The 13,503-nt window shown below is 38.5% G+C and overlaps 2 protein-coding genes across 5 annotated transcripts in view; one reads left to right on the forward strand and one right to left on the reverse strand.

Annotated features, from left to right (window-relative positions):
* Positions 1–77: 77 nt before the first annotated feature.
* The window catches only part of slc35a3b (solute carrier family 35 member A3b), a 14,973-nt gene continuing 1,547 nt past the window's right edge, over positions 78–13,503 (reverse strand). Inside the window, exons 1-10 of one of the 4 annotated variants that reach the window (XM_020586727.1) lie at positions 11,951–13,494; positions 10,352–10,433; positions 6,772–6,926; positions 5,383–5,629; positions 5,044–5,195; positions 4,029–4,151; positions 3,698–3,872; positions 1,850–1,968; positions 1,535–1,668; positions 110–790 (exon numbers count right to left, since the gene is read on the reverse strand). In XM_020586727.1, coding sequence (XP_020442383.1) covers positions 697–790; positions 1,535–1,668; positions 1,850–1,968; positions 3,698–3,872; positions 4,029–4,151; positions 5,044–5,195; positions 5,383–5,629; positions 6,772–6,852 — 1,125 coding nt within the window. In that variant the 5' untranslated portion in view covers positions 6,853–6,926; positions 10,352–10,433; positions 11,951–13,494 and the 3' untranslated portion in view covers positions 110–696. Of the gene's footprint in view, positions 791–1,534; positions 1,669–1,849; positions 1,969–3,669; positions 3,873–4,028; positions 4,152–5,043; positions 5,196–5,382; positions 5,630–6,771; positions 6,927–10,351; positions 10,434–11,950; positions 13,495–13,503 lie in introns of those variants that run through there. The other 3 variants (XM_020586729.1, XM_020586726.1, XM_020586730.1) reach the window with 3 other exon arrangements.
* The window catches only part of imp3 (IMP U3 small nucleolar ribonucleoprotein 3), a 5,613-nt gene continuing 3,263 nt past the window's right edge, over positions 11,154–13,503 (forward strand). Inside the window, exon 1 of the mRNA XM_020586734.1 lies at positions 11,154–11,425. Within this exon, the coding sequence (XP_020442390.1) occupies positions 11,289–11,425 (137 nt within the window). The 5' untranslated portion in view covers positions 11,154–11,288. The remainder of the gene's footprint in view (positions 11,426–13,503) is intronic.

The following is a 13,503-nucleotide window of genomic DNA, read 5'->3' on the forward strand; positions in this document are numbered from 1 at the left end:
TCAACATATTCATGGGTGTGCCTAGTGCTGTTTGTATGCCTTATTATGTGTGCATGAGGGCTCACACATACACACAATCAATCCATTCCTTTCACACTTGAGAAAGAAAAAAGATCAAGGCAGGTCTGCTTGTTTTTAGCATAAAATATGCTTTTAATTATTCATTTGTTCTCACATGAAAACCTTTACTTTGCATTTAAATGACAGCAAGATGAATGCATTTGAAATAAATACTCCAACTGTGAGAAGCAAGGTCAAAGAATTCACATCCCATCCTATTTCATCTCATATAAAAAATATTCAGCATCTTTGATCAGAGGTAACCCCTCCTCTTTGCAGCAGATTTGCTCTTCATTCCACCAGTAGATGGAAGGTCTGTCAAGGATTTACTCTCTCTGAGGCAGATGCTCACGGCAACAACGCCTTTTGTGTTTTAATCTTTTCCCAAATCCCACAACACATATAAAATACAACAAAAGAAATATACTTCATATTACTAACCCCTATCTTGTGCAATGCAGCATTTTTCCATAGGAGTGATGGTGGCACCTCATTCCCAGCCGTCTCCAGCTGTAGTTGATTGTCAGTAACAAGTTTGATGACTTCCACATTTCTCACATTTGTAATTTTTACATGCCAAACTTAATGTCATGGTTCATGGAGTCCTGCTCCATCTATGTCAGGTAGCATAGAGGTTTATATTTGGACTGCGCTGTTACTGGCAGGTTTGCAGTCATAACTGTAAAGAAATGTAGCAGCAATAACCAGCGTTGCCCCTAGGAAAAACACACTGAGAAAAAGATAGGACAGAGAACAAAAGGAGAGAAGACAAAAAGGCATTAAAGGTAACTTCAATAAACATCTGTGTACTCAGTTCATGACATGTAAACAACACAGAGACAACAAGACAGACAAGAGTCTACAGCTGTGCTAGTGGCTCTGTGAGGTTGTACTAAATACTAACATAGTCACAACAAATAAATTTTATGATGTTTTAAAGGTATAATGTTTACTGTGATTAGCATCTTAGTTTAGCATGCTAACATTTACTATTTAGCAGTAAAAACAAAGTACAACTGAGGCTGATGGTAATCCCATTAGTTCTGAAGGTCTTTGGTCATAAACCAGTGTTAGACATGTATTAGAGAAAATGTTAGAGGATTACCAAAGTAATTACAACATATCATAAAGGAAACATCAGTGCCTGAACACAGTTTCATGGCAATACATAGTTGTTGACATACTTCAATCAAAACCACAAATGTCAGCATCATGATGGTGCTATAGGAAAAGCCAGGGGTCATCAAAGTCAGTGTGATGCATCCTCTGGGTCCAACATTTAATGACAAGCAGTTCACTAGTTGCCGAAATATTTCAGTCTGAACCAAAGTGGTAGACTGACTAACAGCCTGACAGACAGGCAGACAGCTATGCTACCAGTGTGACTAAAACACAGAATAAAATGTTTTTCCTTAGTAATCATTTGGAAATTAAGCCTAAGCCTTGTGGGAGTGTGGGACATGTATGTGTTTACCCAGTGGGATTAAAGTCCCCCAAGAAGAGATACGAAGTAAAAGCAGACGCGATGATGGACACAGATGCTGCAAATCCTTTGAGGATGTTGTCTGCATATTTAATGACCACTGCTACGATCAGTCCGCCCAGAGCCTGCAGACAGAGAGCACAGCAGTGTTGAAAGCACTCTGCACTCAGACAAACACACAAAGCATGAACACAGAACTGTATAACAACAAATACATTAGTTGGCACCCAAATGCATCTTAACAACAACTTAAATAAAGAAATGGGACAGATAAAATTAGAATGAAGAGAAACATAATGACTAAACCTGTAAGATAACGACTGTCCAGGAGATCATATTGTATCCCTGAAACATTCCTGACTGCCAAACGCTCTGGCCGTCATACGCCATCATTCCTATGAAGCCAAAGATAAAGCTGAACAAACCTGAAAGACAGAAAAAAAAACACACAAGTGAGATTTGCTGGAGCAAATAAAGTGGCACCTTTTACTGTTGTTAAAAATGTACAACATTATAAAGAAATACAGAAAAGCTGAAAAAAAGGGCAAAAACAAAGGAACAAAGACATGGCACGGCACCATTAGCTTAGCTGTAGTTTAGAGTTTAAGATGAGTTTAAAGCAGTGTTGTCATCTTAAACCGGACTGGTGTGTTTTACTACAACTGACTGCCACAAGATGTCACTGTAGCTGACACACACACAAACACATCCTTGTTTTTTGCCACTTACAGGCTCATTACATAGACTTACAATTATTTCCTGGAAACGGTAACCTTAAACCTCATTGTTTTCATAAAATTCAACACATTCAGCTGATGGTTCCCATAAGGGAGGCGACAGTGTGGTCACAAGTACAGAAAGACAAGGCTACACACACTCTCACGCACACAGACATATAGGAAAATTCACACACTGTGACATACATACATTCAAATCAGTCATACTTTAGTCGACTGATTTGTTTGAGTATTTGTTTATGATAAAGTTCATTTATGTAGTAGGGAAGTTTCAACAGAGGAAGAGAAAGAGTAAAAGGAAGTCTCTCTGAAAGCTTTTAACGCCGTACCCTCTGAAAATAATAGGCATAGTAAAACTCTTAAACACAATAGGATAAACCTGTCATACAGGTTTAACTGTAACAAAGCATGACAAACTGAGATCCTGCAGAAAGGATCTTCTTTTCTGAGTCACCTTCAGTACATACCAAACAAGACGTGATTATCTTATAATACGGGATAATCCCTCCATCCATTCCTTCATTATCTATTATATGTAGGGTGTGATTTATCAAAGGGCAGCGTAGGTGTGCTACATGGTTTCCAGTTTAGCACGTCTTCTGTGTCAGGTTTTGTTTCTCTCTTCTTTCTGTCTAACCTCTCAGAACATCTCCCTTTCAATACACTCAATACATGCACATATTAGTATATGTTTGTATAGCATGGTAATTCAGTCTCATGAATGCTAAAATCTTCAGTGGCTTTATAAACTGTTTCTTTTTGGAAGGGGAACATCTATTATTTGAAATTCAAAGGTATAATATTTTCATCTGTGCCACAACAGCAATTTGCAAGGAGCTGCGACTCACCTGGCTGATTTTCACTTTTTATAAGCATCGCCTATTGATCTATAAGCAACATGCAGAGAGGTGTAGGGCGTTGCTCCTTTTTATATGAGCACAGTATTATTACCATTTTTTACAGAATTTATAGGTAACACTGCACATTACTCAGATCTTCAGTGGTCAAAACAAAGGAAAAGTCACTGTTTGTTATAAACATTAATTTTACATTTTCATTAACACTTAATAAGTCATTAATACCCCATGGCTAAAAGCAACCTTTGGGTTGTTAGCTTGAAAAAAAAAAATCATTTTCTCTAGCTTCAGCTTTTCATTTAAATGTGCTTTAGAGGCATGCAATTTCAGAAATTATTTTTCTGAGACAATGCCTATAATTAAATATAGAATTCGGTCTGTTCACACTTGTGCCACATACGTGTGTGTGAGAGGGGGATGATTAGGGCAGTGAAAATAGGTGAAGCACCTGTGAAACTCAGAATAACAAAAGCCTTCTGTACAATATATAATCTCTCACACACTATCATTTACTCAGCACACATCGTCTCACCTTACAAAAGAAGGTCGCAGTCACTCACCCAGTTGGATGTTACGGACCCACAGGCTTTGTTTAGTTCCCTTGAGGATCATCTCAAAGTAAACTCCAGCAAAGCCACTAGACACACAGGCCATCAGCACGGTTATCAGTCCTACAAGCTGGGAGCCTGCAGACCGGGTCTTCTGTTCTGAGCCACCTTGAGGCTCGCTTGGCCACTGTGGAGGTTAAAGCACTGCTGAAACAACCACCAACTAATTTCTGACTAAAACATCTGATGAGTGAATCCCCCAGAAACAAACCACATAACAATACTAGAAATCATACAGCAGTTAAATCTGCACATTCGTAAATTGCTGAGGGACTTTTGTTACCTGCACTAGTGTAACTCCAGCCATGAGGAAGAGCAGCGAGAGCCACTGGTTCAAGCCCAACCTTTTGCCCAGCATGGAGATGGAAAACAGCGCTGTGGTGAGAATCTTCAGCTGATACGTCACCTGTGTGGAGCACAGCACAAACACAGAAAGTAAGGTAGTCACAAATGTCAATATGACATGATCAAACATGATCCTCAGCAGAAATATTTTCTCTAATTGTGCGAACATTCATTCACATAGCCCTAACAACTAACCTCAGATTCTTGACTAACCCTAACCACCTCGGAATATACACAAATGTTAACCCTGGACAAAATCATCTCACTAACCTTAATTGCCACAGGTTTCAGACAACAAACCATTAACTCAAAGCCATGCTTCAACAATCAAATTTCCTTATCAATGGCACAATGTTTCAGGGAGCTTGAACAAAAAGCGCTGGCCCGCGCTTTGCCTTTGGCTCTCTATCCCAAACTGTTTTGAATCAGACAGAACGGGGAGAGTCATTGAGATAGAAGTAGTTCACCTAACTGAAACTTAATTCTAACCTGAACTAAAGTATGGATACCTGAACTGGTGCCTGAGGGTTTGGGCCGGGTTTAGACAGAAATGTAGTATTTTGTTTCAGGTCTGGGTCGGGCTCGAACATGCATGTCAAACTTTAGGCTAGACGGCTGGAGCACTCAAATGTCTACTTTGTTTAAAGTACCACGCAGACTCGACTACATCAGGCATGGGTTGGGTTCAGCCATTACATACTATAAGCTTGTCGGGTCCAGGTTGGGTTCGGACACCACACTCTGGAGGAACAGGTCAGGTTTGGAAATATGCAGCCCAATCCATGCTCTAACCTGAACCCTAAAACCCTTAAGTCTTAACTCTTAAAAAGCCCATTGAAATTGAGACTGTCTAAAATGTCCTCACTTTGTTGGTTAAAACTTGTTTTGGTCCTCACTATGTAGTAAGTACAAGCACACACACACACATTTGAATAAGCACATGAATGTGTAACCTGAAAGGTGGCTGCATCCAGGTTGGATAAGGCAACATAGAGCAGATTGTTCTGCAGTGTGTAGATCCCTGCAGGAATGGCCAGCTTCATGGTGTCCATGGGCTTGTTCACAATCTCCTGGAACAGTTGGCTCATTGCCTGCACACTGAAATCTGCCAGAGGGTGGAATGTATTGTCAGTAATGTAACCTGGGGACCACCCATGGCGTCAAGAGACAAAGACAGACAGAGAGGGTGGACGTACATTTATATGCAATCAACTGTGCATTTGGAAACTGATTACAAAGAGAAAAAAAACAGCTCAACTTCTAGAAAATGCTAGACACAACTTTCTACTCACTGTTCTCCATAAACACGAGAAAGGTACAGACGAGGATCTTGAGCACCTCAGCCGACACCACGGCAGAGGATGCCAAGTAGCGAGGGCCATCTTCCTTCTGGGTGCGGGAGTAGCGCATGATGAGCACCAACGAGGTGGACTGCACAACCAGCACTCCCAGAGACACATACCTCAGCTTCGAGGAGTGTTGTGAGGATGAGATCATTGTGTGGGACTTGGCACTCGAATACACAGGCGACGATGGAGCCTTCAGGAAGGATGGAAAGAAAAAGAAAACCACAGAAGGGCAGGATGAAAAGTCAGATATAAACTGAATTGTTAAAAAGAGGGACAACTTCACAGACGTTAGAAAGTGTGAAGAGGAGAGAGTGAGTGTGGAACTATCAGGATGCTGCTCTGTTGTTCAACAGAAAGCTAACAGGTCCAGATGAAGCTGTGTGGCGCACACCTGTGACCCGGCCTGCAGTCCCGGAGCAAAAGGACCACAAAATGGCAAAATGGAGAAATGGGGACAGATGGAAAATGATGTCTTGTGCATTACAACTTGAAGTTCAAACCAGCTGTTACCTACTTTGGCATTCTATTTAACAACAGAAACAAACTGCTACAGTATGAGTAAATGTAGCGGGTAGGTCTGCAGCACACACCACTGGTAGAAAGCAACATTTACTCTTATTATGTATCTGAACAAAGAAAAAACTGTACTTAAATACATTTCTCAGGTACTTAGTTGACTTCTTCATTTTATTATATCACTTCATACCTATCTTCACAATATTTCAAAGTGCAATAATGTACTTCACTGGATTTAATTAACGGCTAGTTGTCTTTCAGATTCAGATTTTACATAAAAAAAATAGTGATGAGTTTATAAAACACAATACTATTTTAGAAAGAAAATGTCTGGTCAGTTGGCTCCGTGTTTCAGAAGCCAATGTGTTCACCAACCACAACTTCACCTCCTAGCATTTCAAAAGTTTAATTAAAATAACAGTTTAAGGCCCAAAGTTGTAAAATTATCCACAAAAAGCAAGGTTTTTTTTTATTTCCTACAACAATAATCTTACTCACTGTTGCATTAGTATTAATAATAATAATACATCCCTCACAGGGATGAAGGATTTTGACTGCAGGAATCTTTCTTGTAAGGGGGTATTGTTATTTGTACATCATTATACTGATACTTTCACTTAGTAAAAGTATCGGTATAATGATACTCTGCATGTGTAGAAAGTAACTACTTCCTACAGTAGTTAGCAAGTTTGATGTCATTTTCCCTGCTGTCATTTGTGTCTAATTGATCAGCAAAACACCAACATAAAAGCTCAGTTGTGTCAAGCGTTTAGCTGTTGTGCATAAATAGGTTGAGAGAAGTGAGATAATTATTACCAGTTTCCTAACTTCAGCATCTTGAAGACTTGAAGACAGACATTCTTCACTGTTTTGTCTTACGTGTCCAGACTGATGCATCTTATCTCTTCAGAGTCACTGCTACCACTTGCACTTCTCTTCGTCGTTTGTCGCTTCATCCACGTGACACCAGACTGTGAAATATTCAAATAGACAAGCCGCACAAAATGTCACTTGTTACAGAATCACAGAGTTCGCTGTTCTTCATGTGCTCAAAAGACATGAGGAACATTTTCTGGTTTTTACAAGGCAAACCTACAGGGCGGGAATGGATCAGACGAACTGTCTGCATTGGTTAATCCACAGAGCCTGTCAGAAGATAGTGATCACACATTGGTTAAGAGGATGTATAAAGAACAAAGGCCAAAGAGGTGTTGACATTATAAGAGGCACGGTGTGTGTTTAACACACAGAGCGCCTTATGTAGCAGCTCTGCTTAGCAGAGGGCCATGCTGCACAATCCACCTCTTTCTCTCTCCTCTCTCACTACACATTTTAAGACTATGACTTTCATTTTCAGTTGCCAGCTGTGTTGTTGTCACTTTTGCACTTATTTATGAAATAATTTGCTTCTGTACTAAGAGTAATTTATAGGTTTTCTCCATTTCAGGGGGAAAGATTGAACACTATGCTTCACTACATGTATGTCATGGGTACAGCTAGTAGTTACTTTTCAGATTGTACTTACAAAATATGTGATTGGTTTATAAAACATGATGCATTGTCATAGCTTAAACTACCTATACTTACCAGTATAAAGTAGTTAGATTAGCTTCACCTTAACCAGCTACGAATGTGTCAGTAATAATGATCAAATCAATCATAGATTAATGTAACACTAACACTAACATGGCAGGTGTGAATAATAAGTACTTTTGAAACCTAAAGTAATTTTTGTGGGTAATGCTTCTGTACTTTTACTTTTTAATGAGACACTTACTTGTAACAGAGTATTTTTACATTGAGCTATTGTTGCTTTGAAGTGAAGGATCTGAGTACTTCTTCAACTATTGCCACGAAACCTTTCATATGAAGCCCCAACATGTTGTCATAAATAACACTGCCTGTCGCAAAAACCTATCAGTTTATAATCTACCGTAAATCCACTGTGATGCAAGCTGAAAGCAAATATTGATCCCTGTCCCTCAAGTATAGTTACCATTTATCCTGATGCCTGAGACACTTCACACAACAGGTTCTGATGCAGTGTTTTCTTTATACTGAAATAAAAAATCTAGCCATAAACATTGAATTTCAATTATCTTAACCTGAGACACCGACATGAAAAATCATTTCTCCATGGTAATAGGACACCAGGATCTATGCCAGACACCTGTAGGTGAAACTCCACACATAATTGTCTAGCAATCTTTCAGAGAGGAAGCTGAACCAACAAAAGGCCAGCCCAGCTCACCCACGAAATCAGTCACAGATTGGTGATTGGTGTGACACTGTAGCTCAGATGTTGTACAGGCCTGACTGGTTTAGTGAACTGTTAAATGAAAGACAGCAGAGGTGCGTGTCTCATAAGACTTTTTTTGAGCCTACATTTCCTTGACCCATTTTTTAAGAATACCATGTAGAGTAACTTACTGAAACATAGGCATGACAATAACCTTCTTTATCACAAGTACATCAATACTACATGCTTTCAATAGTGTTGACGTTTAATCGATTAAAAGTTCTGGCAGATTCCAGACTAATCAGTTGTTGTGAGCCGCTGACTGCTATCAGGGAAACACATCATGTGGTCATGGGGCTCATTTGCAGTACCATGTTTTGTCTCTAAAATCTGTATCGCAACGTCTTCACAAACCAGGATCCACAGTCACCCAGGCAAGTAAAAACACTGTAGCAGTGCACCAGGGTTTTCAGGTGAAAGAAAGCAATGTCTGTGGCCTTGCCAAGGGTGGGGCCCCAACCACAGCCTGCCGCACCTCTGGGATTTTTGGGTCAAGTATTTTTACAAGTCAGCATAAAGGCCAAGGTAACTCAACATCAGTGAGATGAACAGGCAGAGCTGCAAAGAGGTTTCAGATTTAAACTGAAACTCAGCTTTGCTGAAATGTTGAGAGCATGCTAAACATAAATGTAATCATTTTATTTAATTTAATTTTAGTGATTGCTTTTTCAGTTTATTTTTATTATTCATTTTACCCATCTTTTTCTGCTTTGTTATACTTTTTCTTTAAAGCACTTTGAATTGCAATAACTGGTTTGAATAGTGCTATAAATATAGTGTGGTTTCATTTGATTCAAAGGAATTAAAACCAGTCTAAAAAGTGATTAATCTGGGCTGTTCACATGGATCTGTGTAGTAAAAATGGTGCTCACTATGATGCTACTACAAGGAATCTTTTATTAATTTATTTTAACTGGAGCTGACTTGAACAAATAGTGATATAATATTACAACATTTCCCATAGCCTATATGTGGATTAGTCAAAAGACAAATCAGCGTATATCACAATGACGACCTTGGAACCATTAACCCACCATTGTGTGTTCTGTACAATAGAACTGGCTGGCCGTCTATTTCTATATCTGCCAACTGAGTCATTAGTATAGTTTCATTTATAAAACTATTGCAGATAAACTTCACTCATATCTGATTAACTTATTTCACAGAACAAAAGAGGTTGCTAACCTTAGTGGGATTTTTTTTTTTTTTACTTGGTTAAAAGAACAGTTTATCTACATGCCCGCGTATCTAACTGCTCCTTTGCACTTGTGGAAGAAGTACAAGTAAAAGTCCTCCATTCAAAATGGTATTTAAGTAAAAGTACAAAAGTAATAGCAAAACCGCTTATGCAGAACGGCATATTTCACATTAGAGCATATTACTGGATTATCATTACTGATGCATTATTGTGTTCATCACTTTAATGTTGCAGTGGTAAAGATGCAGATCATTTTAAAGCACCTTACATACTGCCTATTACCTTGTGAATTTTACACCAGCAATCAATAAAATCTTATGATTATAATGTTATTTTATTAATCTGATTCTGAAAAGTAACTAAAGATATCAAATAAATGTATTGGAGTAAAAAGTACAATATTTGCCTCTAAACAGTAGTGAAGTCAAACTATGAAGTAACATGAAATGAAAATACTCAGTTAAAGTACAGATACCTCAAAATTGTACTAAAGTACAGTACTTGAGTAAATGTGTCTAGCTACCTGCCACCTCAGCTCCTTTGATGGCTAGGCTAATAGAGTAGCATTTTCTCAAACTGTATCAACTTGTCCCTGAAGGCATCTTGACAGACTGAGAGCAGCACGAGGTACAGACTAATAAACTTATCTATAACATTAGATAGGGTAAATATGTGTTTTTAGAATCTCCTCTGATAAATATAAACGCATTAATAATCCAAGCTCTCCACTCCGAGCCTCGCCTCTCCATTATACATTTCCTATAAGAGCTGAGGACATGAATAATATATCTTCGCACACTGCTTTTTACAGATAACACCCATAAAGTAAAACCGTAACTTGTATCTAAACTATGACAAAGAAAAGTTACAAGTTGAAAATTTGCTGGCGTGTAGCCTACCGTAAGTCTTCACTCGGGACGGTCTCCTCCTCTGAATGAATGAATTAATTGATGTGTAACTACTCATGACGTTTGGTGACACCTGTAGGAGCAAATAAAATGTTACAATATTATGACATGTTAAAAATGTTTTTCATTATCATGATTGATTCAAGTGCATTTTTCAGCCCAATCCCTATGTTTGAAAATGTCACCATGCTAAAATAAAAACCCTTATGTTAAAAAAAAATCCTAACCAAAAGCTTTTATCGAACAATTTTATTAATCCAGCCTTCCATCAAATTTCATTTAATATCATTGTACAATTTCTACTTTTTACAGTCATAAAGTTACATATATATTCGGACTGGATTCAAACTCTGCTAACGTTATTTTGAAAACTCGGCATTGCACTTTAATACTTAAATCATAATTCAAAATGTTTGATAATTTTAGATTCCATTACTTTGTATGATGAACTGATAGAACTTTACGTTGCCTAATTAAACGTTAATTAATTCAAGCTAAAATATTATTAAACTTTAATTAATTACAGTTTGATTAATAGTTAATTAAATAATGTAATATCCCGTCTTCCTTGGTTTGACAGCATACTGCTTTAGTAGCCTACCTGTTTTAAATACCCTAAAGTAAATTAAACGACTAACAAAACAGTGTAAAGTAAATTAAGACATTATTGGTCCACACAGGAAGGAACGTATTATATTTTGAGACCTTTGAGGAAAATTATTCTGTAATATGTTTTATGTACAAACCTGACTGTTAGCAAGGAGTTATATCGCGGTAGATGTTTACTGTTGAAGTGCGATAGATGGCGCTGTTGCCCGACATAAGTTGCCATTTTTCCCGAAGAAGAAAAAATGTACAACCTGTTTCCTGTATGTGTATAAACCACGCGTTGTAAATAAACTAGATTTAACCAGAAAAGCGAGTAAAAATGGTTCGTAAATTAAAGTACCATGAACAGAAACTGTTGAAGAAGGTGGACTTTATCAACTGGGAGGTGGACAACAACCTGCACGAAGTTAAAGTGTTGCGGAAATATCGCATTGAGAAGAGGGAGGACTACACGAAGTGAGTAACCACGTTTGTGTGGTCAATGGTGGCTAATACCCATAAATAGAATATGTATATGGCTAATACCAGTCAAATTGTATCATTCCACTGTGCTTTAGCTCAGTGGGGATGGGCAGGTCGACAATGTTGGTGTTTAGACTGCTACGTTGATCCTATGACAGTGTGAGGCTGTTCACATAGCAAGGTTTTTTTTTTTTTTTATTAAAGATAATTGGGTGGATTGAAGATTTAAAGGACGCATTACTAAAGTATGCACATTGTATTTTCTAAGTTAGTTTTAGAATGTATGTAGGCTTGTTCAGAGCTATATAACATACTACACAATATGCTGGATGGATAGTTTTTCTATCTGGTTAATCTGCTAGCTAGCTACTATAGGGAGAAACAAACCTAGCCTTCTCTACACTGAATACAGTATTTAGGACAAAAATATTATGTTAACCTTGTGTTACAATGAAAACTTTAAAGAAGAGTATTTTATCTCCGAATACATTTACAACTGTTTATCTTGGATTAACCTACACTTGAAAAGAGGGAGATTAGCACGGGGTTGCCCAATGATTATAGACTTTCACTGAAAGGTTGGGTCCCAAAGCTGCAAAAATGAGGGAGGGGATCAGAGAAATAAAGGTACATCTGCAGTATCAATTCAAGACACTGCAGTTTTTAGATATAGGCCATACAGACAGTTGCTTGTATCCCTCATTGTTAAAAAAAAAAAAAAAAAAGGCACTGCAGGAGGAGACTACAGACAGACTGTGGAAGGACACTGGTATTGTGTGATATGTTTTTCATGTCTTTTTGCTTTTCTGACCCTGTGGGTAATTTGCTTACAACACTATGTAAGGATCATATTTGAGTAACCAGGTTATATGTTCCATGCAAAAATCAAGCTATATTATGAGACATTCCATTATAAATCATCACTGATAGGGATAGTACTGGATGTGCACAGGTATGTAAACTCAGCCCGTTATGAGTGTGTTGGCAGGTTTACACACACATGTACACTGTTGATGTTGTCCTCCTCTGCATATTGAGTGATTCAGGAGTAGTACTGTGCCGATAAACGATATAATATCGAATCGCAATAAAATCGATATCAATAACGATGATAAGCTCTCGGCATTTTTACTTGATATGGATTTGTAAGAGCCAATCACACAGCAGCAATATGCGACAACAGCCAATCAACATGCAGCTTTAAACGTGCACATCAGAGAACAAAGTTAGCTAATTTCCTACGGCACTTTGCAAAACAAGCTGGAGACGAGGACCACAAAAATGAGTGAAAGCAGTGGCAAAAGTGAGACAAACATCGAGCAAGTAGTCAAAAATGATGAAATTGTCGACAAACAAGGTAGCACAAATTTGGTTATATGGAAGTGGTTTGGCTTTTTGAAGAGCGACAAGGCGCAGATTCAAATGATCTGTAAAATATGTCGTAGTCCGGTCAAAACCAAAACTGGTAACACAACCAACCTATTCCATCACCTAAAAAAGTGTCATCCCTGTGAACACACTGAAAGCATTAACATGCGGGCTGATGCTAACGTTACTCCATCAACAAGTAGCACTAGCAGCGGGGCTGTACCAAAGCAGAAATCGATTGCGTCGTCCTTTGTGGCCATTACTCCTTATGAAGTGAGTTTCAAAAGGAGCAAGGATATAACGAGAGCCGTTTCATTCTTTCTGGCGAAAGACATGATGCCCCTAAACACAGTGGAGTACGACGGTTTTAAGAAATTAATTAAAGTGCTTGACTCCAGGTACGAACTTCCGGGCAGAAAATACTTCTCCAGAACCGCACTGTCCCAGCTTTACGAAGAGTGCCGTGGAAAGCTGGAAAATGAGCTAAAGAACGTGAGATACTTTGCTACTACCACTGACCTGTGGTCCAGCCGCACATCTGAGCCATATATGAGCCTCACTATGCTCACTAAGAAGACACTGGGCAGCTATTTTAAGAAGTCCTACACTGAGCCTGTTGCAACATCTGATCTGACAGAACAGCAGGCTTTTGAGGCTGAACTAAACAGCTACCTGCAAGGTCCTATTGCAGACAGCGAGACCAA

This window comes from Monopterus albus, unplaced genomic scaffold (genome assembly GCF_001952655.1).
Source record: "Monopterus albus unplaced genomic scaffold, M_albus_1.0 scaffold420.1, whole genome shotgun sequence".
Lineage (NCBI taxonomy): Eukaryota > Metazoa > Chordata > Actinopteri > Synbranchiformes > Synbranchidae > Monopterus > Monopterus albus.